At 39.3% G+C, this 27,908-nt stretch overlaps 1 protein-coding gene across 5 annotated transcripts in view; it reads left to right on the forward strand.

Moving 5' to 3' along the window:
* Positions 1-27,908, forward strand: part of YLPM1 (YLP motif containing 1) — a gene marked incomplete at its 5' end in the record, with an annotated part of 119,472 nt that overhangs the window by 21,758 nt on the left and 69,806 nt on the right. For all 5 annotated transcript variants that reach the window (XM_027769095.1, XM_014585015.1, XM_027769094.1 and 2 more), the window contains 4 exon segments: positions 5,600-5,827; positions 6,959-7,138; positions 8,676-9,670; positions 23,999-26,107. In XM_027769095.1, coding sequence (XP_027624896.1) covers positions 5,600-5,827; positions 6,959-7,138; positions 8,676-9,670; positions 23,999-26,107 — 3,512 coding nt within the window.

Below are 27,908 nucleotides of genomic sequence, written 5' to 3' on the forward strand. Positions count from 1 at the left end.
TTCAGGAGGGATGGCCAAGCTGCAATCTTTTCTCCATTCTCCTCTCGGAATTTTGGGCACGCACACACATGTGCCCGGCGTGAGTTTCAAGCTGCTAGATCTGGGACTAGAACTATTGTCGACTACATGGGAATCCAGTGATGTAACCATTATGCCATCTGATGTTGGTTTGAGTCCCAGACCTGGAGGCTTCAAACTCACAATGGGAGCATGTGTATGTGTGTCCAAGATCCTGAGAGAATGGAGGAGAAGGTATTGTGGTGTGGCCATCCTCCCAGTTGGTTATTTCTCGCTTTCTGTCTCTTTATCTCTCTGTCTCTTGGGCAAACATATGCAACCTATAACAAAAGTCTCTTAAAAAAAAGAAAAGAAAAGAAAAGGGAACCCTCGTGCCCTGTTGGTAAGAATGTAAATTTGGACAGTCACTATAGAAAAGAATGTGGAAGTTCCTCAAATATTTATAAATAGAACTACTTATTACCCAGTAATCCCGCTCTTTGGTATTTATCCAAAGGTCAGAAAGACAATTGCACATCCATGTTCATTGCAGCATTATTCACAATTGCTAAGACATGGAATCAGCCTAAGTGCCCAACAACTGATGACTGGATTGAAAAAAATGTGGCACATATACTCTATGGAATATTACTCATCCATAAAGAACAGCAAGACTTGGTCATTGTAAATAAAATAGATATACATAAATGATTTATATATGAAATATATAAATAATAATGCTAAGTGAAATGAGCCAAATTATGAAAGACAAACATTGCATATCTCTGCAATGTATATCCTGAATGTCTACACTCTATGGGGGAATTTGAAAAAGTTGAAGACAATAGTAGGGAGGACAAGTGTAGATACTAAAGAGTGTATGGGAGGAGGGTGGATAGTGGGAGATGTGTGAGAGGAACTCTGCAAAAAAGCTTTTTTTTTTTTTGAGAGGTTTTCGCTATAGGGCACGTGTGCTTGCCAGAGAGACAGAGAGAGACAGAGAGACAGAAAGCGAGAAATCACCCCCCAGGGAAGATGGCCACGTCACAATGCCTTCTCCTCCAGTCTCCTCTCGGGATCTTGGGCACGCACGCATACACGCCCGGTGTGAATTTAAGCCACCGGGTCCGGAACTCGAACCACGGTCGACTGCATGGGAGTCCAGTGACATAGTCATTACGCTAACTGCTGGTCCCAGCAAAAAAGCATTTAAGAGAGAGAAAAAGAAGGTTTTTTGTTGAAAATAATGTATACAATAATATTCTTGATTTATCACACACTGCACCGTGCTTTGAAAAACCATATTGTGGGGGCAGCAAGTGGCATGGTGGTTAAGGTACTGGACTCCCACATGGCCAGCCGTGGTTCAAGTCTAAGACCTGGTGGCTCACTGACTGTCTCTCTCTCTCTCTTTCTCTCTCTCTCTCTCGTGAGCACAAGTGGCCTATGGCAAAAAAAAAAATCCTGTATCCTTATAATCGTAGTGAAAACTTAAGCTGTTGTGGGACCAGCAGTTAGCGTAATGGCTATGTTGCTGGACTCCCATGTAGTTGATCGCAGTTCGAATCCTGAACCTGGTGGCTTAAACTCACACCAGGTGCGTTTGTGTGCGTGCTCAAGATCCCGAGAGGAGAATGGAGAAGGGACTGCGGCATGGTCATCCCCCCTGGGGGTGATTTCTCGCTTTCTGTCTCTCTGTCTGGCAAGCGCATGCACCCTATAGCAAAAACCTCTCAAAAAAAAAGAAAAAAAAAAACTTAAACTATTGTTAATCATATATACAACAGTATATTAGTGAAAATTTTTTTTTTTTTGGAGAGGTTTTTGCTATAGGGTGCATGCGCTTGCCAGACAGAGAGACAGAAAGCGAGAAATCACCCCCAGGGGGGATGACCATGCCGCAGTCCCTTCTCCATTCTCCTCTCAGGATCTTGGGCATGCATGCACACATGCCTGGCGTGAGTTTTAAGCCACCGGGTCTGGGACACGAATCACTGTCAACTACATGGGAGTCCAACAATATAGCCATTAACGCCATCTGCTGGTCTCTATTAGTAAATATTTTAGTGTTATGACAACCTTTGTTTTTCCTTCTGCAACCTTGTAACCATAGGGGATTTTATATTGAACACTTGAATAATGATGATCCAGTAGTTGTTTCAGAGCGATGGAAGTTTTTTTTTTTTTTTTTTTTTTAAGAGACACTTTTGCTATAGGGCGCATGCACTCTTTGGAGAGACAGACGGAAAGTGAGAAATCACTCCCTAGGAGGGATGGCCATACCATAGTCCCTTTTCCTTCATTATCCTCTCAGAATTTTGGACATACATGCATGCATGCCCAGCATGAGTTTTAAGCTTCTGGGACCAGTACTCGAACCATGGTCAACTACATGAGTCCAGCGACGTAATCATGCTGTCTGCTGGTCCCAAGAATGGTGAGGTTTTTAAATTGACTTTATTCAATTAGTTATTGATCATATGTGTAGTTGATTTATTTGTTTTAAACCATTATTTTTTTAATTGCCAGAGGGCATATGCCCTCACTAGAGAAAGAGAGAAAGAAGGAGAGAGAGAGGGAGAAAGCACCCCACAATGGGGGGGCCACCAGGCAGGTATTCAGATTTCATTCAATCATGGTAAATCTGGCTCCCTTAACCAATAGGCCATCGGGCCAGCCATACAGTTGATTTTCCTTTTTTGATATGTTAATACTCTATAAAATTGCCACAAACATTAAATTAGTAAATACTGAGCCATTGCTTCTGGGAGAAATACAAGGTTAGGTTCCCATGAGTATCTGGTCATATTTTCATCAGCTGGTCAATATGTAGCCTTGTTTATATATGTTTCTGTTTAAAGATACCTTACTTAATATACATTGTTGATAAATTAACATTGAACTTACGCCAACAGCACTGTTAACACTGGCGTGAAGATTATCTACCACACATACTTACTTTGTAAGGCACATTGTAGCCTTCTTGCTCTTAGGAACACCAGACAGCACTACCACTATGTTTAGGGACCCTTTTAAACAGCAAAATCACAGATAAAAACACAAACGTGTGAAAAGGTGGCATTAAATTGGCTGAAAAGGACACAGTACAAGAGCTGGAACAAGAAAGCAGAGCATCACCTTGTATTCTACCTCAGCTAATAATGTGTACACCATGTGACAGAGTTTTTACTCCTTTCCACATGTTGTGAATGACTGGGAAAGCTCCCTGGGTATTGATTTGGGGATTAAAATAAATTTTAGCAAGTAGGCAAAGTCATAGATACAGAATCCATGAATTTTAAGAGTTGACTGCATTTTCTAATTTTGTTCTACATTGAATTTATTGTTGAAATTCAAAAAAAAAAATGGTGTAATGGTTACTTTACTAGACTCCCACATAGTTGACTGTGGTTTGAGTCCTAGCAGCTTCAAACTCACACCAGGTGCATGTACATGCATGCCTAAAATCCCAAGAGGAGACTAGGGGAGGGAACCAGCAGTTAGTGTAATGGTTATGTCGCTGGACTCCCACGTAGTCGACCACGGTTCGTGTCCTGGACCCAATGGCTTAGAACTCACGCCGGGCGCGTGTGCGTGCGTGCCCAAGATCCCGAGAGGAGAATGGAGGAGAAGGGATTGCGGCCTGACCATCACCCCTGGGGGGTGATTTCTTGCTTTCTGTCTCTCTGTCTGTCTCTGTCTCTCTGGCGAGCACACGCGCCCTATAGCGAAAACCTCTCAAAAAAAAAAAAAAAAAGACTAGAGGAGGAGGGATTGCAGCATGCCCATCCCTCCAGGGGTTGATTTCTCACTTACTGTCTCTCTGGCAAGCACATGCACCCTATAGCAAAGATCGCTCTTTATAAAAAGGGGGAGGGCACAAAACAAGCTAGAAAAAAGTAAATTACAGTATAATTTGGAATATAAAGCTGAGGCTTTAAAGTAAATAGAAAACATTTTAAAGACACAGGATATTCTCAGAGCCAGCAGATTGCCTAATGGTTACATCGCTGGACTCTCCCATGTAGTCGACCCTGGTTTGAGTCCTGAACCTGGTGGCTTAAAAGTCAGTGCCGGTTGCATCTGTTTGTGCATGCCCAAAATCCCGAGAGAATGGAGGAGAAGGGATTATGTTGTGGCCATTCCCTCTGGGGGGTGATTTCTCACTTTTTCTCTGTCTCTCTGGCAAGTGCATGCACCCTATAGCAAAAATCTCTGAAAAAAATATACACACAAGCACGGGGTATTCTCCTATATGTGTATATACTTGAGTATATGGATAGACTAATGATACAACAGTGTTTGAAAGAGGGAGGAACATTAAAGCAGACAGAAGGGAGAGAGAACTGCTAGAACTATATGATTATATTTATTAATTATAACTATAGGGACCAACAGGTGGCATGGAGGTTAAGGCCACTGGATCCCACATGGCTAACTGCATGGTTCTAGTCCTGGACTCAGTGACTTAAAAAACACTGGGCACATGTGTGTGTGCCCAGAATCCCTAGAGGAGAGTGGAAGAGGAGGGATTGTAGCATGGGCATTCCCCTGCGGGGAATGCTTTCTCTCTCTCTCTCACTCTCTCTCTTTGTCGTCCCCCCCCCATCTCTCTCTGGCAAGTGCACGTGCCCCATGGCAAAAACTTAACAAACAACAACAAAAAGACAACTATAGGTAAATCTGAGTGAACTAAGACTGGTTAAAAACAAGTAGCTGTGGAGACCAGCAGGTAGTGTGGTGATTAATGTGCGGGACACTCCCTTGTGGCCGTCTGTTGTTCAATTCCTGGACCTAGTGGCTTGCTTTCTACCTTTTTCTCTCTTTCTTTCTCTCTCTGTGTTTCTCTCTGGTCAAATTAAAATAAATTAATGAATAAATAAAATAATTCTTTAAGAAAAACAAAAAGTAGCTGTGAATACTGAAAGAATTTATTCTGATCATTTATCAAAAACACTGCTCTTAAAGAAAAAAGGGAGAGCTGGCAGGTGGCATGGTGGTTAAGATGCTGGACTCCCACATAACTGACCACAGTTCAAGTCTCGGACCTGGCAACTTATTCTCTCACTTTCTCTCTTCCTTGCTCTCTCTTCCCTTCTCTCATCAAATTAAAAAATAATGATAACAAATTAAATAAATTACGTATTTGAAAAAAAAACACTGTTCTTACCTCTAAAAGCATTTTTAAGAATTATTTTATTTAACTTTATTTATTTAATTTGACCAAAGAGGGACAGAGTGAGAGAGAGAGAGAGCGAAAGTGGGAATGCAAGCAAGCAAGCTGCCAGGTCTAGGGCTTGAACCATGGTTGGCCACATGGGAGTCCAGGACCCTTAACCACCATGCCTCCTGCCAGCTCCTCTAAAAGCATGTTTAAGAAAGTAAAGAAGTGTGTTGATTAATATGTATAGTTTAAATATATAATTTGGAGGGGGAACTAAAATTTTTCTCTAGCCCTGTTAGGATCTTGTTAACTTACTTGCTCTCTTCAGTCCAACTTTGCCTTCTCTTACATACACATGATCACAGACACAGATGTCCCTGCCAAGTTGCAGAAATACATGATTGTCAACTGAAATTCTCAAAATGTTTTTTGTTACAGGAACAGCAGCAGTATTGGTATCGACAGCATCTGCTTAGTTTGCAGCAGAGGACAAAAGTGCATTTGCCAGGACATAAAAAGGGTCCTGTTGTAGCAAAGGAAGCATCAGAGCCAGTGAAAGAAGAAGTTCCTACCAATCAAGTGACAGAAACTCCTACATCTGACGATCCTCCCTTACCACCTCCAAATGAGGAGGTGCCACCACCTCTCCCACCTGAAGAACCCCAGGTAACCATATAGTTTATTATTTGCTGTACATTAAATTGTTCAGCCTTTTTTTTTCTTATTCGTTAATATATACTTTGGTCATAAGTGGATATTTTTTAATGTGTTTTTTAAGTATCTGTAAAATTCCATTTGTGAAATAACCAGATATCTGCCTTATTAAGTTTAGCAAAGGAGGTTTTTTTCTGGTTTTGTGAGAATGAACAACGTGATAGCCCTCTGAATTGAGTATCTCTGAGTACTAAAGGGAAATACCCAAGTGTGTTCATAATGACAGCATAGGGCACTAGTTGAGAATTTCAACTTTAAGAGTTAAGCTGCCTAGGTTGTCGTCCAGGCACTGCCATTTCATGGTGGTAACTCTGGACAAGTTAGTTAACCATTTCATGCTTCAGTTTCCTCATCTGAAATATGGGCATATTCAAATATTGGACTGTCAGAAAAGTCATGACAAATTTTTGCATACAAAAAAATATGACTTTTCTGATGACCCAATATCTCATCAAGCTGTGACACATTAAATGTGATAATCCATATTAGTCAGTGTAAGGACTCACACAGGGACAGTTTTCACATTGTTGCAAAGGTCATTGTTCTTCCAAGAGCCTTATGTGAAAACTTTATTGAACCATGTTGTATTCCATGGGTGCAAAGTGAGCAAAAATAAAAGATTTCTCAAAGAGTGAAAGGGTCTGTGATCGAACGTTTACTTTCTGGCGGGGAATTGTTTGTCTTGTCTAGGAACAAAGATATTATCTTAGTGAAGCCTGTGGAATTTATAAACTCGTTTTTATTAGTATTCATGATAACAGTATAGAGCGAGCTGGTAGCTTTATCTAAAGAGAGAATAGCTTTTCTGTTTATTTGTTTGTTCATTTATTTATTTTACCAGAGAGGGACAGAGTGAGAGAGAGAGAAAGTAAGAAAGCAAGCTGCCATATCCAAGACCCAAACCACGGTCAACCACATGGGCGTCCAGGCCCTTAACCACCACACCACTTGCTGGCTCGAGAATAGCTTTCCTAAATCAACCAAGTTGTAGGGATTCTGGACTTTATAATAATACGTTTATAAAATACTAATTTGGTTGCTGTTTGATGACTTACATAAAAATGTATCTTCTTTTATCTTTAGTCTGAGGACCCGGAAGAAGATGCCAGGTTAAAACAGTTGCAGGCTGCAGCAGCACACTGGCAGCAGCACCAGCAACATCGCGTTGGCTTCCAGTATCAGGGAATAATGCAGAAGCACACTCAGTTACAGCAGATCCTACAACAGTACCAGCAAATCATACAGCAGCCACCACACATACAGGCGAGTTCTGCCACAGCTGACAAAGAGGAAGTTGCCTCAAGATATCTAAAGGCTTTATTATTCCAGAAAGAGATCTGAATGTGAAGAACTGAAGTTATTAAGTGTTGATAATTAGATGTTTCCAGCAGAAGTGCCTAAGTAGTTATCTGTCACATTATCTGGAGTCTGGGGAAGGGCTGGATATGGTGGAGTCTCTTGATCATGTCAACCCAGGCCAGATATTAGAGTATTATTGCAAAGAAATTTAAGAACCAGAGAATTTTACCAAATAGCTACAAATTAACCTGTGGTTTGCCTGCAAACCACTGCAGTAATAGACAAGCAAATAATCCACCCCAGAGGCCCCAAACAAGTATCCCAAGCAAATATACCATAACAGATAAAGATAGATACTTCCTTGTCTTGGGTCTTTGAGGTTTAATCTATGCCTTATATCCATGATAATAGATGATTTTTCAGGTTCTTAAAATGATCCATAGTGTGCCAGTTGGTGAGATGGTGGTTGAGGTGGCTGAATCCTGCATGGCCAGCTGTGAGGTTCAAGCCCCAGTGCTGGCAACTTGAAAAACACACCAAATGCAGATGTGTTCATGTTCAAAATCTTGAGAGGAAAATGGAGAAAGGGTTGTGGCATGTCTATCTGCTCTCCCCCCTTCCCCACCAAACCTCATCTTTCTCTGGCAAGTGCATACTCCCTGTAGCAAAAAAAAAAGACCTATAGTAATTATTAAAAACTTGAAAATAATTGTTGCTGGGTGTTTGCTTTCATATTTTGTTAATTTTTCCAACTCTGATTAAATTTTATAAAAAGTCAAAAGAAGAAATAATAATCATCAGTAAAAGGATTTAACAAGCTTAATTATCTGTAACCTCCCAAATTCTTCAGTGTTCTTATTTTCTAAGGCTTCATTGTCCTCAATTCATTAATATATATTATTTTTTCAGAGAGAAATTTTTTTGCTGTAGTGCTCGCCCTCTCACCCGAGACAGACAGACAGAAAATGAGAAATCACCCCCTGAGAAGATGGCCACGCTACAATCCCTTCTCCTCCATTCTCTTGGGATCTTTGGCATACACGCACATGCACACCTCACGAGTGTCTTTTTTTGTTGTTGGTGTTGTTTTTTTTGGAGAGGTTTGTGCTGTAGGGCATGTGCGCTCGCCAGAAAGACAGAGAGACAGAAAGCAAGAAATCACCCCCTGGGGTGATGGCCATGCCCCAGTCCCTTCTCCCTTTTCCTCTCAGGATCTTGGGCATGCACACACATGTGCCCGGCATGAGTTTAAGCCACCGAGTCCAGGACTTGAACCGTAGTCAACTACATGGAAGTCCAGCAACATAGCCATTACACCAACTGCTGGTGCCCCTGCATGAATTTTAAGCCACCGGGTCCAGGACTCAAACCATGGTGGACAGCAGGATTTCAGTGACATAACCATTATGCCATCTGCTGGTCCCATCTTATTAATATTTTAACTTATGATTAGTTCGCTTATATGAATGTCTTGAAATAATTTTTATCCCTTTATTTGTAGACCATGTCTGTAGATGTGCAGCTGCGGCATTATGAGATGCAGCAGCAACAATTTCAGCATCTTTACCAAGAATGGGAGAGAGAGTTCCAGCTATGGGAGGAACAGCTCCATTCCTATCCTCATAAAGATCAGCTACAGGAGTATGAGAAGCAGTGGAAAACATGGCAGGGACATATGAAAGCCTCTCAGACCTATCTCCAGGAAAAAGTCAATTCATTTCAGAATATGAAGAACCAGTATATGGGGAACATGTCAATGCCACCTCCTTTTGTTCCATATTCTCAAATGCCTCCACCTCTACCAACAATGCCCCCTCCAGTATTACCTCCATCATTGCCACCACCAGTGATGCCCCCTGCCCTGCCTACTACAGTGCCACCACCTGGCATGCCCCCACCCGTGATGCCACCTTCTCTACCAACCTCTGTGCCCCCCCCCGGGATGCCACCATCTCTCTCTTCAACAGGGCCCCCACCAGTTCTTCCCCCACCTCCTCTCTCTTCTGCAGGCCCTCCACCTGTTTTTCCCCCACCATCTCTCTCTTCAACTGCGCCTCCACCTGTCATGCCCCTCCCACCATTGTCGTCAGCCACACCTCCTCCAGGAATACCTCCTCCTGGTGTTCCACAAGGGTTGCCTCCTCAGTTAACAACAGCCCCAGTCCCACCAGCCTCCAGTTCTCAGAGCTCACAAGGTCCAGAGAAACCTAGACCAGCACTGCTTCCCACTCCAGTGTCTTTTGGTTCAGCCCCATCCTCAGCTTACCATCCTTCATTACAGTCAGCTCTTGGTCCACCAGAACAAGTGAATTCTAAAGCTCCTCTGAGCAAGTCTACTCTGCCATATGGTTCGTTCTCATCTGAGCAAGGACTTGGGGAGTCTTCAGCTGTTTCATCTCAGCCAATCACTGCAGTCAAGGACATGCCAGTGAGGTCAGGTGGACTGCTTCCAGATCCTCCTAGAAGCAGTTACTTGGAAGGTCCAAGAGGCCCAAGGTAGGTCTACCATTTCTCTCTTTTTTTTTTTTTTTATCTGGTTTGGTTATTGTGTTGGTAGACTGCAGAGGTCTTAAAGGCCTTGATGTATAAGAACTTCATTTACACAGGTTTTATATTCTCTTTGTACTTTTACATAAATTCCTGGTTTATAATGACTAATATCAGTATTTGATTATTAGACTTGACATAATATAATTTAGAGAAGGAAACATACCCCTTTTCTTTGATGTCACTATTTTTATCCTATATGTAAAGGTTACAGTCAAGAATGTATGTAATCTTTAGGGTAATGCCTATCATTTCTTACTGACTTTTCCGCTTCATAGTAATATTTATTGAACTTGTGTGCTTTGCATTTATTTGACAAATAATTGAACTGGCATTTATTTGTTAGGTAATATGTTAGTCATTAGAGATAAAGGTGAATAAGCCAATATTCTATTGAAATTAAAAAATGAAATTTAGTATAAGGGTAAATAGAACTTTTGTTTTATCTATTTGTTCAATGAATATTTATTAAATTCTTGCTTTGCATACAGGCAAGAATATAACAGAACAGACAAAATCCCTTCCTGGTGGTGGATACATCCTCATTCCTTAATTAGAGAGATGTTTTTCTTTTGTCTGAACGACATGTTTATTTTAGAAAGAAAAGATAATGGCTTCTCAATTTTTTTCTCTTTACCTTTTAAAAAGTGTTAAATTCATTTTTCTAAGTTTGTAAAAATACATTTTTTCTTCCCAAGTAACCTAAATGATCATTTTCCTATAGAAAAATATCCTTTTCCTTTTTTAAAAAAAGAATTATTTATTTAATTGTTGGCCTAAGAAAATTATTTTCAATTAGATTTTTTTCCAGTGGATATTATACTAGAAATACATACTCCTTATACAAAATTCAGACATTACAGAAAAGTACAGAAAAACATAGTCACATAATTTTATCATCTAGAGATAATCACTTAAATGTATATGTAGCATAAAAATGGGATCATTTTGAGTCTTATAACTTGCTTTTTCCACTTATCAGTATACTGGTTAGCTTTCTATCTCACTATCAGTGGATCTGTATTGTCATTTTAATTTTATTTAATTATTTTAAAGTTTATTTCTTCATGAGAGAGAGAGAGGCACCCCAACAGGGTCTTCATTCCACAGTCTATCCCCGGCTTCGCCCAGCCTGGATCGTGGGTACACCAAGCTCTCAGCATGTCCAGGGAGACCTGGGGTTGGAACCTGAGACCTTCCCATGTGGGTCCAGCCTCTCTGGAGTGTTGTGTTACCGCTGCACCACTGCTTGACCCTTTGTTCATCTATTTTAATGTAAATCTTATGTTAATATTTTAAAACAAAATATATCTTCTATTTGTTCTCCAAGTTTGTAATTCTCAAAATAACGTGACACAAAATTCCATCCAAAATCAAAAGTAAAAAAAAAGGAGGGCAATTAATAAGAAGTCTTTTATATTCCAAAAAGCCTTGCTAAAGAGACTTCTTTTGTGTTATCTCATTTTTCTTAACCTGTGAATTAGGCATTTCCTCTTTGTAAACCAGAGCTGAGAGGATTAGATAACTTGGTCAGTCAGGATCATGTTGCTGGGAGAGTAGAATTGAAATTCAGACCCAGGTTGAACTGAGTCTAGCAGCTTCCCAAAGCAAAAACATCATTTAAGTATTGTATCTAATGCTGTGATTCACATTCATACCATTGGTGATTATAAATAATTTGTAGTCTTGATTTATCTGACATATGTATCATCTTCATTTGAATTTGTGGGTGTTTCCAGGATTGAGCCTTGCCTTTTAGATGTGTTGACTAATTTGCTGTCAGAGAAGTTCATTCTTAACATTTCATGAAACATATAAGAGGATTTCAAAAAGTTTATGGAAGATGGATTAAAGTACAAGTTTATTTTGGTTCCATAATACATATTTTCTATAAGCTTTTTGAAGACCCTTCCTACATTTCCTGCTCCGATTTCTATCATATTAGTGTTTTTGCTCTTTGCCTATCAGATTTTAGAGTTGTAAATTTAGGACCAATTTTTTCTTACCTCATAGGCGCAGTTAATCTCAGAGTTGTGGAGGTCTTAGCAGCTATCTAGTGCATGGCAACTCACATTTGTGTTGCATGTTAGGTTGAGTTTATCACCTCATTTATTCCTCCCAGAGTTATCCTGAAGTAATAGATAAGGAAACAGAAATGGAGATACAAATAAAATGCCCTGCATGACATAGTAAATAGTTGAGATGGGTTTAGAATCCAAACGTAATGAGATCCACTTTTAAGTCTATTGTATCTCTTGTGACAGTTGGTGGTCTCTGCCTGAACATTCGCACCATGATAAGGAATACTGCCATATAAGGCATTGGCAGCTTTCTAGAAAGTTTACCTTTTACATTAAACCTCATTGTGTTTCTGTAACTTGTTCCTGCTAATTTGGGATCTGCCTTTATGGAGCAACACATATCCCTACAGTTTGTCACTACAGTTATTTAAAATAAGCACCTTCATGTTTTTTCTGCCCTGCGTTACCTACTCTGCTCTGCCAATCACATAAACTCAGATTTTCTTTTCACTTTGTCATTGGTTGTAGCCTCCTCTTACTATATATTGCTCACTGTTCTTCAGAGGGCCTTTGGTTTGTTCATCTCCTCCAGCATGAACTTACTTCAGACGTAGAGGAACATAGGCCCATTATCGACTTCATTATAAATAATGTACTTATATAGAAAGCTTAACAAATTGTTTTACTTTTTCAGTACTCTGTGTTGACTTACCATCAGTTTTCCCAGGTTTTTTTCATGTTAGCTGCTGTTAAGCTTAGTCTCATCCTGAACTTGTACATTTGTGGGTTTTTTTTTTCTTTTTCTAAGATTTTACATTTATCTTTACATTTCATATAGTTAGGTTTAGATCATCATTTTAGTCTGCTGAAATTGTGGTGAATGTTGATTACATTGTTTTATTTAATTAATTTATTTTAATTATCAGAGGGTATGTGTGCTCATCAGAGAGGCAAAGAGAGGGAAAGGGAGAAAGTACCCCTCAGTGGGGCATGGTTATAAACACAATCCATTTCTGTATCTTGATGGGATTTGGGGCATGCACGCACACATGCCTGGCATGTTTTCTTTCTTTCTTTCTTTTTTTTTTGGAGAGGATTTTGCTATAGGGCGCGTGCGCTCGCCAGACAGAGAGAGAGAGATAGAAAGCGAGAAATCACCCCCCGGGGGGGATGGCCACGCCGCAATCCCTTCTCCTCCATTCTCCTCTCGGGATCTTGGGCACTCACGCCCTGCGTGAGTTTAAGCCACCGGGTCCGGGACTCAAACCGCGGTCGACTATGTGGGAGTCCAGCGACATAGCCATTGTGCTAACTGCTGGTCCCGCCTAGCATGTTTTCTAAGCCATCAGGACTGGAATTCAGACTACAGTCAGCCATGTAGGACCTGACTCATATTAACCACTAGGCTATGCAGCTGGCCCATTTATATTGTTTTAGATATATGATACCATCTCTAACTTTTTCAACCGCAACTTTGGTAAACATGACTTTTTTGGTCCTAGAATTGGATCCTGCTCTCATTTTCCACCTTGTTTTGAAAACCTTTCCTTTAGCTAGACTGTATCGTTGCCATTTCTATCACCTTTCTACTTCTTTTACTCACTTAGCCCTTATGTAGTATAGTTTATTACTATTACATAGGCATTGCTCTTTTTTCTCTTGTGTAAGTATATTTTTAAAAGTGTACTGAGAAGCTGGTTAGTGAGTGAAAGAGAATAATTAAAGAGGGATCTCATTATTAAGGAAACTTGTGAGTTGCCTTTATTAGTTGAATTCACATTTTTCTGTGAACACATAACTGATATAGAAAGCCAATTTGTTTGTTTGTTTGTTTTTAATAAACAAAGATGGGTAGAAAACAAGCATTTAGAACACATTTAAACTGATTTACTAGTAATATACTATTAAAATAAAATACTGTAAACTTGAGTTTTTGCAAAATTCAGATGTAGGTTGCTTTCTAAAAACTAGAGTTCTAAAAAGTTAGGTGACAAAACCGTATCACATAAAATAGCATAGCACTTTCTTGGGCATCTAGGACAGTTGTCTTGATGTCGTATTGCTTGTATGTGTATCATCGTATTCATCAAGTCTTCCAGTAGACTAACTACCATTGCTCCAATAAGCTGTCTTATCAGTGGATATTGATTTACCAGAACCTTTTTTTTAATAAGTAAGCTTATTTAATAAAAGGTAACATAAGAGAAGCACATAGTCTTTATTGTACAACCTAGTAAATTTTCACAAAGTAGTCTCATTCATGTTACCATGTCTCAAATCAAGAGGCAGAAATTACTAGCACCTAAGAAATCTCTTTCATCTTGGGAACCAGCAGTTAGTGTAATGGCTATGTCGCTGGACTCCCACGTAGTCGACTGCAGTTCGTGTCCCAGACCCGGTGGCTTAAAACTCACGCTGGGTGCGTGTGTATGCGTGCCTAAGATCCCAAGAGGAGAATGGAGGAGAAGGGATTGCAGTGTGACCATCCCCCCTGGGGGGTGATTTCTTGCTTTCTGTCTCTCTGTCTCTCTCTGTCTGGCGAGCGCACGTGCCCTATAGCGAAAAACCTCTCCAGAAAAAAAAAAGAAAGAAAGAAATCGCTTCCATCTTTTCTCTTAGTCATTTTTCTCACGTCAAAGGTAGCCACCATACTGACTTTTACACCATAGATTCATTTTCCCTATTTTTGGACTTTATATTACTGAAATTATATTGTACGTATTCTTTTGAGTCCAGCATCTTTCACTTGATATTGTATTGTTGTTTTATTCATTTGTGTAGCAGTGGTTTATTTGTTCTCATTTCTTTGTAATATTCCATTGTGAGAATACGGTGATCTGTTTATCCACTCTATGATTGATAATCATTGAAGTTTTGGTTATTATAAAAATTGCTACTTTGTGTCTTTTGGTACAATATATGTTCCTTTAGGTATACTTAATTTTATTTGAATATATACCAAGGATTGGAATTTTTCCATCATAGGAGTGTGTGTATGTGAGTGTGTGTGTGTGTAAATGTTTTGCATTAATAGATATTGTTAAACAGTTTTCCAAAGTGACTTTCGTTTTATACTCTCACCAGCAATGTTTCAATGTTTCATCTTTGGCTCCATATCAACACTGGATATTGTTAAACTTTTAAATTTTAGCATTCTTGAAAGATATGTGGTGATATTGTGATACGGGTTTTTAATATACATTTTCCTGATGGCTAATGAGGTTGTGCATTTAATAATTGTCTAGTTTGATTTCTTCCTATATACAAAGCTGATCCAAGTATTCCTCCCCATTTTTCTGTTCTGTTTTATTTTTTATTGATTTGGAAGAGTTCTTTATATATCAGTTCATTATTCATTACATGTGTTGCAGATTTCTCACTCTGCTGTACGTTTTTACTTTCTTTACCTTTAATCCTCAGTATACTAGAAAAGTAGTCTTTACCTAATGGAGCCTTTTTTCTTTTAAGTTTTAAAGTAATTTTATAAATAAATTACAAAATAAGGATAAAAATATCGTGAAAAAACAACTTAAGAAATTTCAATTAAAATTTGAAGAGTAAAACTCCCTGCAGCAAGTAAATTTGGGCACAAAAACATAAATATGTAATAATTCTATCACATTTCCTTTTAGCAAAGTGAGATATTCCAGGTTCATTCCACTAAATATGTGCTGTAGTCCTTCCTGTTTAATAACTAAGTGGATGCCAGTACCACATTTCCCTTCTGTTCTTAGAAAATATTTTTCTCTCCTTGAACCTTGAAGTTGAGAATATTTATATAGGATATGGTTGGAGATTTCACTTAAATGATCAGTTTGACATTTTTAGAGTCTAGAATGCTGCTGTGTTTCATTGCATTTATCTTTTGATTCATCTTATAATTTTGAAATAGCTTTGCTAGTTTTCTTTTTATTATTATAGTTAGGAAATTAAAAAAATTGGAATTCTCGATTGTGCCCAGTGAAGCCTAAAAGTAGACAGCAGTATTTTACGCAGTGCAAGGGTAATGCCATTTTTGTTTTATCCTCCTGGCCTAGGCATTCTATCATTCTTTCTTTGTCTTCTTATTTTAATATTTGTAAGCATAATTGAAGACAGTTGGTTTGTAGTGGTAAGTAATAATGAATTCTATGAAAAGGAATCACAAAATGTTTTAAGATACAGGAGGAAAAAAGACCAGAATTTCATAATATATCTAGATTTTTAAGAGGATCCAGTGAACCTATATGATCATTGCAAGGTAAAATAAGTTTTATTTTTAAAAAGTACACTTTCTCTTTCTCCTTTGGCAGGCCTGTGAGAAAAAAAAAAAAAATCAATCTTTACAATTAGAATTGCTTTAAAAAAATAAAAAAAATTATAATTTAATTCAGTGAACTCTGATCCATTAATGATGTCTTTTGATTAATAGGAATTTTTTATTTTATTAGTCTAATTTATTCATCTTTTCCTTTATGGTTAGTGCTTTAGTATCCTAATTAAGAAGAAATGCCAAGGTCATAAAAATATCATCCTGGGGCCAGTAGTTGGCATGTGATTAAGGTGCAGGACTCCTACATAGCCAACCACAGTTCGAGTCCAAGACCTGGTGACTTACTTTCTCACTTTCCCTCTCCCTCTCTGCCTTTCTCTTGTGAGCACATGTGCTCTATGGCAAATTTTAAAAATACTAGCAAAGTTAAGTAAATAATTCTTTTATTTTTTTGGAAAGGTGTTTTTTTTTTTTTTGCTATAGGACGTGTGCGCTCACCACATAGAGACAGAGAGACAGAAAGCGAGAAATCACCCCCCCCGGGGGATGGCCATGCTGCAATCCCTTCTCCTCCGTTCTCCTCTCGGGATCTTGGGCATGCATGCACACACGCCCAGTGTGAGTTTTAAGCCACCGGGTCCGGGACACAAACTGTGGTCGACTACGTGGGAGTCCAGCGACATAGCCATTACACTAACTGCTGGTCCCAGTAAATAATTCATTTTTAAAAATCCTATTTTTTTCTACCTTTTATTTCTTAAACTTATAATTTTAAAGTCAGAACTCCATATACAGTTGACTTTTTGTTAGTATATGGTGTGAGGTAGGGATCAAAGTTCATTATTTTCTCTATGGCTTTCCATCTGACCCCAACACCATTTATTGAAAATGTCATCTCTTTCCTACTACTTTTTAGTATCTCCTTTATTAGCAGTCAAGTATCTAAATGTGTGTGTGTTTCCAGGCTCTCCATTCTCTTGATTCATTTGTCCTTGCACCAGTGTCATATTAATCTGTACCTTTATGGTATATCTTGACCTCTGTTAGTGTTAAGTTTTTCAATACTATACTTCTAGATTGGGATTAGTGCACTTTTTTGTAAAGGTCCTAATGATAAATATTTTTAGGCTTTATAGCTCATATTTTGTCTCTGTCAAATGTTTTTCTTCCCCCTTTTTTGCCTTTAAAAATCTATTTTAAAAAAATCACTTTTAAGTATTTGGCCCATAGGCCATAGTTAACTGATTCTTGGATTGATGAATCAACTGATTCTTGATTATTCTCATTAGAATAAGCCTGTCAGTTTTAAAAAGTATGTTGGAATTTTGATGATCATTGCATAATATGTTGGAATTTTGATGGTCATTGCATAGAATCTATTGACTATTTTAGGAAGAAATTACATTTTTTAATATCAATAATTCTAATCAGTTACAACAATTTTTTTTTTAAATGGAGAGGTTTTTGCTATAAGGGCGCATGCACTTGCCAGAAACAATGAAAGACAGAGAGATAGAAAGCAAGAAATCACCCCCAGGGGGGATGGCCATGCCACAATCCCTTCTCCACTCTCTTCTCTGGATCTTGGGCACGCACGCACATGCACCCAGTGTGAGTGTGAACCACCAAGTCTGGGACTCAAACCACAATGGACTATATGGGAGTCCAGTGACATAGCCTATATGACAACTGCTGGTCCGAGTCACATCTAGTTTTAAAATAAAATTTCTTTTTTTTTTTTCTTTTGAGAGGTTTTTGCTATAGGCTGCATGCGCTTGCCAGAAAGAGACAGAGCGGTAGAAAGCGAGAAATCACTCCCCAGGGGGGATGGCCACGCTGCAATCCCTTCTCCTCCAATTCTCCTCTCGGGATCTTGGGCACACATGCACGCACACACGCCCTGTGTGAGTTTAAGTCACCAGGTCTAGGAATTGAACCACGGTCAAATACATGGGAGACCAGCGACATAGCCATTATGCTAACTGCTGGTCCCAAAATAAAATTTCTCTCTGGTGTGTTCAGGAAGGTCTCCAGATATGAACTTAGAACCTTCCAATGCAAGTCAGTCTTGCATATTGTTGCCTCACTGCTGTGCCACCATCTACCCCCCATGACTACTTTTTGATTGGTTTTAATATTGGAACATGGATCTGTTTCATTTTATAGCTGTCATTTACATGGATTAGTAAGGGACTGTGAGCACTATAGTTTTTCTTTATGTTTCCATTTGTCATGATTGTCCCTGTTTTTGGTAATTACTTATCTTTGGGAATTTTGGTCTTAGGACTTGATTACACATAGTAAAAAATAGGCATTATTTTAGAAAAAAACTAAAAGGGAAGGAATTTGACTCCAGAATTAGAAATCTTGGAATTCACATGGTCTGCTGATTTTTTTAAATATGTTTATGCAAATAGGATGATGCAGACAATAACATGTTTAAGGATTTTGTATTTCTATATACCTCTCAAATTTTCAATAACCTACTTGGAGATTTTGTATCAAGTTTTGAAATTTTACTATCTAGTTGCTGGAGTCTTAAAACTTAGGCGTAGGGTTTTTACTTTATTAGAGATCTGTGAAACAAGCATACAACCAATTTTCTAAATATTTAAACACCACATACTTATTTTTCTTTTCATTTAACCAATGTACAATGAATATGTTTTTATGTGATTGTGTTTAGTGAATACATGCTATGTTTTTACTTTATTTCAAGTATGTTTTTATATGTTAAAAAGTTCATAGTATTTCATTGTATTAATGTAAAAAATGCCTAATTTTATACGTATTTTTAACATATCTCTTAATATATTTATTCTGAAGGCCTAAAAACTCTTTACTTTCTTTTATACATGGAAAATGTTTTGTTAGTCTCTCATTTTGTAACATCTATGGACTGTAAAAGTTCAAAAGTACAGTAAATATTTGCCATTTATATGTAATGTTGAAAATATATATCCAATTTCCAATTTTCTGGTTCCCCAAATGAAAATAAAATTATGGCCTTTGTCTGTTGATGAGTAATTTAGTCTGAAAGAAAAGCACTCCACGCTTTCATTTCCTGTATCAACTCTTCTGTCATTTTCTCACCTGCACACCTTTTAGAGCCTTCTGCTTCCTTTGCCTTTCTGCTGGCCTTTACACATGCTGGTCTCTTTGTCTGGAATCCTCTTTTTGCAGTTGTTTGCCTTACTAATTCCTATTTTTCCTGCCCCATCAGTGGCACTTCAAAAAGATCCTCCAAAGAGTCAGACATTGGGGATACTTTGATTAACAAGAACATGTCCCATATTTATAATTTCGTTCCAATGACTGATTTACTTGTCTCACTAGTCCTGTGGACTGTGAACTCTTGGAGGTTAGATTTGTTTCTAGCACTAGCATAGTATTTGACAATAAAGTGTTCAATATATGTTGCTTGCCCCAAAATGTCAGTTGTGGGTAAATTCTCAAGGCATTCACAGTTTAGTTAAGAAGGTAGCTTGTTCATATTCTGAATTTGATCATAATACTAGATAACATTTGATAAGATTTTGAAAGAGTCTTCCATCAGTTATATGAATTAATAATTGCTACACAATGCAAAGCAGATGATTTTTCACAGTTTCAATAATTTGAGATATTATTCAAGGCATTTGAGTTAATAAATGGACCTTTAAGAAAAGGAACTAGGGACCAGTAGGTGGCATTAGTGGTTAAGGTACTGGGCTCCTGTTTGTTCCACCATGGTTCAAGTTCTGGGCACAGTGGCTTGAAAATCACACTGGTGCAAGTGTGTGTATGCCCAGAGTCCTGAGAGGAGAATGGAGAAGGGATTACAGCGTGGCCATGCCCCCAGGGGAGGATTTTACACTTCCTCTCTCTGTCTAGCTCTATCTTTCTGGCGAGTGCATGTGCCTTATAGCAAAAATCTCTTTTAAAAGAAAAAAAGAAAAGAAAAGAAACTAAACCATCACAAATCCTGAAACAGCATACCTTTTTCTCTCTATAAATATGTGATCTACTGACCAGCCATGACATGAGGATTAAGGCAGCTGGATTCCCACATAGACAGCTTTGGAGTCCAAGTCCCACACTGAGCAGCTTGAAATTCATGTCAGGCATGTGCATGTATGTGTGTCCAAAATCCCCAAAGGAGGGAGAGATGGGAGGGAAAGGATCGACATAGTCGTTCTTCATGGAGAGTGCTTTCTCAATTTCTCTCTCTCTCTCTCCTCCTCCCCACTCCTGGCAAGCACATGTGCTCTGTACTCTCTGGAAAAGAATGTTAGAATATATGTGACCTCCATCCTTAGTGTTGGGATGTACCCTCTGACACGGACCCTGCTCAGCTCATTTCCTCTGTCTGCAAGAGCGGTGCCAGGCCTTCTCTACCTGGCATAGACCATCCAGCCTAGTGCTGCTTCCTCAGTCTCGGCAAACACTTATGTATTGCTTTCTATTTGTAATTCAGCTTCCTTCTTCACTGAGGAAGTCAAGGCTACTCTGGCAGACTTAGTAAAAGCTCCTCACTTAACCTTTAAATTCCTTGTGAAGGGTGTGTAAAGTGTCACCTTGGCTAGTCTCTTTTTTTTTTTTTTTTAATCTTTCTGATAAGGGTGGGCCACAAGATTTTTGTATCTCACATGCACTATTCATATATATCCCTGGACAACTAAAAACATTCTAACCCTTAACCACAGAAGAGGATATAAAGTCCCTTTTTTGTCTTTGGGATAATGTTTATCTCCTAGCTGATTCACACTCCCTCTTTGATACTGTGTACCTTAAAATATTGAGACATAAAGTTAACTGCTAATACACTTTATGTTAGATAAAGACAGCAAATGTACCAAAAAATATTTAGGGTATATATATCCAAACAAATATTTATCGAATGAATGAAGAAATACTTACAGCTATTACAGTCCTTATTGCTGTAACTGGTCCTGTGGTCATGGCTGGTATTTATAACTACTGTATAACTGTACTATACATAACTGTAATTTATTCCTTGTTCCCTTTGCTCTTAGCAAGCACCTCCACTGGTCCTGTTTTCTTGCCTGGTAGCATAACGCGGACCTTATTCTTAAGCAGTCAGAGCTATTGGCAGTCATACCTGAATTAGGCTATTGTAGTTTTCCATTGACTTCAGTCACAGGACATAGAAGTACAAGAGCTGTCCTAGAGGGTCTCTTGAATTTCACACGTACTCCCTACCCCTATTGTGCAGTAGTAATCCAGTTTCCCCTTCAAAGTTGAGACTAGTTAGTCCAGCCAGCACAGTAACTTCTTTCTTGCCTGTTAATTCAGAACTTCAAAGTTGTAGTCTCCATTTTAGTTTAATAAAATCGTTGTTCTATCCTTGGTGAAGTATTCTTTCCTTTGAAACCAAGACGTTCAGACCAGCAAAGCTTAAAATCATACAGATGGGAAGTAAATGTTTTGCTGACATTGAATTTATTCTTCTTCATTGACTTCTCAAATAAATGAAACAAAAAAACTCTTTTAGTTTTCATTAAATACATGAAAAGATCACTGTTCACTCAGTTACCGAAGCCAGAAACCTTGAAGTCATCCTTATTTTTTTCCTTTCCACTTTCATTTTATTCCCTCCTGTTATGGTGTGGTGGTTAAGATGCTGGACACACCCACATGGCCGACCACAGTTTGAGTCCTGGACCTGGTGGCTTGCTTTCTCACTTTCCCTCTTTCTCTCCGCCCCTCTCTCTCTGGTTCAAATTAAAATAAATGGATGAATAAATAAATAATTCTTAAAAAATTTTAAAAAGAAAAGAAAAGAAAATCCTATCAGTTCTATCTTCTTTCACATCTCTTATTTGTATCTCCTCTTCTACATCCTTACACCAGTCATTGCCTTAGAATAGGCATCACCTTTACTTGCCCCGATTGTAGAAATAATCTTTGGCTGACTCTGTGCCTTGGTTCTTAAGGCACCTGGATTCTACATGGCCAACCACAAAGTTTGAGTCCTGGACCTGGCAGCTTGAGAGACAGGCCAGGTATGTGTGCATTTGGCCCCAAAGTCCCAAAAGGAGGGAAAGATGGAGCAGAAGAGATTGTGGTATGATCATTCCTATGGAGAATGCTTTCTCCTTTTGTGCTCTCTCTCTCTCTCCCCCGCTGGTGAGCACATGAGCCCTCTAGTGAAAAAACAAAAGAACCCACTTTAAACTTTTACCCCCTCTCCATTTGGTATTTTTTCTGCTAAAACAATTTTTTAGAAATCAGACCATACTGTAAGTGCTTACAATGTAATACCAAACTCCTGAATTAATTTATCTGTTGAAAAGGGATCCACGGGCCAGCAGATGGCCTAGTGGTTATGTCACTGGAGTCCTACATAGCTGACCATGGTTCAAGTCCTGAACCTAGTGGCTTAAAACTCATGCTGGGCACATGTGCATGCATGCCCAAGATCCCAGGAGGATAACGGAGGAGAAGGGATTACAGCATGGCCATCCCACTAAGGGGTGATTTTTCGCTTTCTGTCTGTCTCTCTGGTGAGCACTTACACCCTATAACAAAAATCTCTCAAAAAGAAAGAAACAGGGATCCAAAGATGGCTTTAACAAATTAGAAATTCATTCTCTCTCAGGACTTATTTGATGACTCTATAGTATTAGGAATCCAGATTCCTTCTGATTTGTTATTTTGCCATTCCTTCAGTATGGCCCTTTTTATTGTGGTCCAGGAAGACCATATGACCATGTTAGAGCCAGCATGAAAAAGAAAATGGTGAAGAGGAGGTTGTACCTTTCCCATTTAGGGGACCACCCTAATGGATATGTAAATCATTTTCACTTCTAGCCTATTGGCCAAAGCTTAGCTACCAGTTTTAGCTGCAAGAGAGGTTGAGACTTTCTGTAGTCTGGGGAGCTGCGTGTCCAACTAAGGGTAGATTAGAGGCTCTGTTACTGTAGCAAAAGGGAGAATGAGCATTGGAACACCAATATTCCCTGCCACATGAGGGATATGAGGTCTTCTGGTTGGTGCTTGCCTGAGCTACACTCTGTACCTTCTTTTACATGCGGCTTTTCCATTTTGCCCTCTTTCCCAATTCTCCTATCTCTTCTTTGCTTCAGCCATGCTAAACTCTTTGTGTTTCCGTGCATGCTATGCTGGTGTGCATTTCTCTGCTTTTCCTCATATTGCTTCCTTAGCCCGAGATGCACTTGCCACCCATGCCCCTTATTGCCAGCACAGTCTGTCAACCTGATCTCAGAGAATTTGTCTTCTAAGACTCAGTGTAAGCAACTCCTGTTGTATAAAGCCTTTTTTGGGTCGCATCCCTCCCAACCTGGTAGAACCGACTATTCTCTCCTTTGTCACCTTTATTGTGCACAGACTTAGTCACTGTACCCATTAGCTCTTATTTATTCTTAGATTCTCTTTTCATTTGATTGTAACTCTTTGAGGGCCCACATGGCATTTTATTTGTGTAACTCTTGAATATAATGTATTAATTCCCAAGATGTGCACTAAGTATTTACAGAATGAATGGGTCCATAGCAGAGTCATCTCTGTCCAGACTTTTTTAAATGTCGGTATATTCTAAAAATATGACCACTTTTTAAAATTTTTGTTCATTGTTTCTCATTTAATTTTTAGTTATAAATTGATTCTAAAAGTACTCTGAATTACTTACAGAATCTGTTGATTTTTTTTCCTGTTTAAAATGAATGAGCTTTTCTATCTATCAAGGCACAATATTTATTACTGCTTTTTACCAGTTTAGTGTATCAGGTCTTGCTCATGAGATGTATGAAAGTGAATTAGGTAATACTGACATGATTTCCAAAGCCTGTCCTAAGACCTTTTGAACACTGTCACTTTAACATATTGGTTAAATATAGGTAACTCAGGATTTGATTTATTTAATGACTGAAAGAGTCATTGTTATGAACAAATTTTAAGGCAAGAGTGCCTTAAATATTCTTAAGTAGAGAATTTTTTTTTCTGCTTTACTGTCTTGAGTAATATCTTTTGTTTTACTTGTAGATTTGATGGTCCTCGAAGATTTGAGGATTTAGGGTCAAGGTGTGAAGGACCGAGACCCAAAGGGCCTCGTTTTGAAGGAAATCGCCCAGATGGGCCAAGACCCAGATATGAAGGTCACCCAGCAGAGGGCACTAAAAGCAAGTGGGGAATGATTCCCCGGGGGCCAGCATCTCAATTTTATATTACCCCCAATACATCCCTAAGTCCTCGACAGAGTGGACCACACTGGAAAGGCCCAAAACCAGCTTTTGGACAGCAACATCAGCAGCAACCTAAGTCACAAGCAGAACCTCTTTCAGGAAACAAAGAACCATTAGCAGACACCAATAGTAACCAGCAGAAGAATTTTGAAATGCAATCAGCTGCATTTTCCATTGCTGCAGATGTAAAGGATGCCAAGGCGGCTCAGTCAAATGAGAATCTAAGCGACTCTCAACAAGAGCCACCTAAAAGTGAAGTCTTGGAAGGGCCCATAGAGGCTTCTGATTGGGACCAGAATTCTCAAAGTATGGAGACTCAAATGGACAAAGCCCAAGCTGTTACTCAGCCTGTATCCCTTACAAATAAATCTTTACCTACTCTGTCTACTTTTCCCTCAAAAACAGGGGGGATGGAGGGAGGAGCAGCAGTAGCAGCATCGTCATCATTAGCTGGAGATAGTGATTTTAAACCTATTGGTCTGTCTCATTCAGAAAACAACCAAGATAAAGGCCTGCTTCGGCCAGATAACAGAGATAATAGATTAGAAGGCAATCGAGGCAGCTCATCTTACAGAGGTCCTGAGCAGAGCAGAATGGAAGATACACGGGATAAAGGACTAGTAAATAGAGGTCGTGGCCAGGCAATCACCCGCAACCCAGGGTTGGTCAAGCAAGAAGATTTTCGTGATAAGATGATGGGTAGAAGAGAAGACAGTCGAGAGAAGATGAACAGAGGGGAAGGCAGCCGGGACAGAGGGTTGATGAGGCCAGGAAGCAGTCGAGAAAAAGTGCCAGGTGGTCTGCAAGGCAGCCAAGATAGAAGTAGAGCTGGCAGCCGAGAAAGGGGACCACCTCGGAGGGCTGGCAGTCAGGAGAGAGGACCTCCTCGAAGGGCTGGGAGCAGGGAGAGAATACCACCCCGAAGACCTGGGAGTAGGGAGAGGGGGCTACCTCGAGGTCCTGGGAGTCGGGAAAGGGGACTGGGAAGACCAGATTTTGGTCGCGACAGAGGTCCATTCAGACCAGAACCAGGAGATGGGGAAAAAATGTATCCATACCACCGAGATGAGCCTCCTAGAGCTCCATGGAATCATGGAGAAGACAGAGGGCATGAAGATTTCCCAGTAGATGGTAGAAATGCTCCAATGGAACGAGAAAGATTTGATGACTGGGATAGAGATAGATACTGGAGAGAGTGTGAACATGACTATCAAGATGATACACTAGATCCATATAACAGAGAGGACAGGTTCTCAGCAACACCATCTCGGTCTCATGATGGAGATAGGCGAGGCCCTTGGTGGGATGACTGGGAAAGAGATCAGGATATGGATGAGGACTACAATAGGGAAACAGACAGGGACTTGGACAGGGATGTGGATCGGATTGGAAGACCTATGGATATGTACGATAGAAATTTGGATAATGAGTGGGACAGAGATTATGGGAGACCACTGGATGAACAAGAATCACAGTTCCGTGAACGGGATCTTCCATCTCTTCCACCTTTACCACCTCTCCCACCTCTTCCACCTTTGGATAGATACCGGGATGATAGATGGAGAGAAGAAAGAAATCGAGACCATGGGTATGATCGAGATTTTCGTGATAGGGGTGAGTTGAGGATTCGAGAATATCCAGAAAGAGGAGATACATGGCGGGAGAAGCGAGATTATGTTCCTGACAGAATGGACTGGGAAAGAGAACGGTTGTCAGACAGATGGTACCCATCCGATGTTGATAGACATTCCCCCATGGCGGAACATATGCCCTCCTCACATCATTCCTCTGAAATGATGGGTTCCGATGCAAACTTAGACTCTGACCAAAGCCTTGGAGGGGTAATGGTTCTCAGTCAGAGGCAGCACGAAATCATTTTGAAAGCTGCACAAGAACTGAAAATGCTTCGGTAAGTTGACTCCTTAAGATAATTTCTTTCAGCCAAAACCACATTCAGACTGCTCTTTTAAAGTGATGTGATGTTATTTGAATGCACTAATTTTACTTCAAGTTCTCATATATGTAGCTTATATTTCTGGTCCTTCAGTGCTTTCTCAAGGTTAGGATGGATATTTAGAGACTGTGTTTATAAACTTTTACCCCGAGATATGAAAACTGATGTCAGTTCTTGGCCCTTGTAGATGTATTGCTGATATGCTGTGTCTGTGCATGTTTGAAGTGTCAAAATTTCAACTTTTCAGTGTTCCGCATTTCACAGGGCTCGTGAAATAACCATTTTTTTTTTCAGTAAGGCAGTTTGGTCATGGATACTAGATCTGATAGATTTCATGTTCACTTTGATCTAACTTTGATTCTTTGATCTAACTTTGATTTTTGTTTCTTTTTTATGACACTGCACACGTGTGTGTAAGAAAAAAAGAAAGCACACTTAATAGGGTCCTGTCACACCGCAATTCCCTTTCCTCAAGTCTCCCAGCTCCTCAGCACCCTGGTGCACATGTGCACTTGTGCCCATGGTTATTATCAGGCTGGCCTGGGCACCTGAACCCAGGGTCAGCCATATGGCTTCCAGCTTGAAGGACACTTGTGTCACTGCTGTGCAGCATGGGCAGGACTAACTTTGATCTTTGATTTAACTTTGGAAAGTGCTGTGTTTTCTTTTGTTGAAGCTAAGAGTGTCTTCAGGTTTGTGTAACTATTGATACTTTGTTTTGGGGATGTTTAATCTTTCCTTATGACTAGAAGTAGATACTTTGACTTGAGGATGCTGCTTGGTTCTGCATAATCAGATATTTCTTGAAGAATAGAATTTCTTGACTTACAATTGACTTTGTCTAGGTATCTACATAATGCTTCCCAAATAATGGAAATAATAACAAAAATTAACATTTACCACATGTTTACTCAGTGCCAGGGATCGTACTGAATGCTTGTGTATAACTCCTTTAATCTTTAAACCAACTATATCGTGGGGTAGGAATTTAGGAGTCAATGACAGATTATAATCTTTTTTTAGCAAATTTTTGGAGAAAATAATGGTTAAGTTTTGATAGATTCTAATGTATTGTGTTTCTTTCATTTTTCATTTCTGTTCATTTATGGATTATACTAATTGAAAGTGTAACTGATGCTTTAGGACTGAAAAAATATAAGGGAAAATATCTGTAGATAAAGATTTAGATAGCAAAACAGGTTTCTGTGGCCTAAGATAAGAGTCTAAGAAGTTTATCTTTACCAGATCACTCATGAAGATGTGGACAGCATGCCATAGAATATTTAGCTACTACACTTTTAAGTTATAGACATCCCTAAATTAACACCTACTGTATACTGGGCACTATGCATTAGCACAGTATTAGTGTGTTTTATCTCAGTCCTCTTGTCTCAGATCCTTGTATTTCAAAGGCCTGCAACGATAGCTAGTATTCCCCACTTCCCAGATGACACTAAGACTTGGAGAGGTTAAGTTCACTTGGCTATAATAAGTGGCAAACCCAGAATTGGAATTCAGTTCATCTGACTCTAAAATCCATGTTGTTCATTAAGAATATGAAATCGGTTGGTGTTGCAAAGCTTCCAGTTTCTTTCTTTGTCTTTTTAGAATTTCCTTTTTATTTATCATTATTACTTTGCATAGCAATGCTGGGTAAAAGGTGCTGCTTCTTCCATCATCCTTTTTTTTTTTTTTTTAAAACCTTTTGTGGGCAATATAACAAAAAATATGGGGGAATTGAAAATGGGAACCAAAG

This window comes from Tupaia chinensis, unplaced genomic scaffold (assembly GCF_000334495.1).
Source record: "Tupaia chinensis unplaced genomic scaffold, TupChi_1.0 Scaffold148607_1, whole genome shotgun sequence".
In the NCBI taxonomy this organism is placed as follows: domain Eukaryota; kingdom Metazoa; phylum Chordata; class Mammalia; order Scandentia; family Tupaiidae; genus Tupaia; species Tupaia belangeri.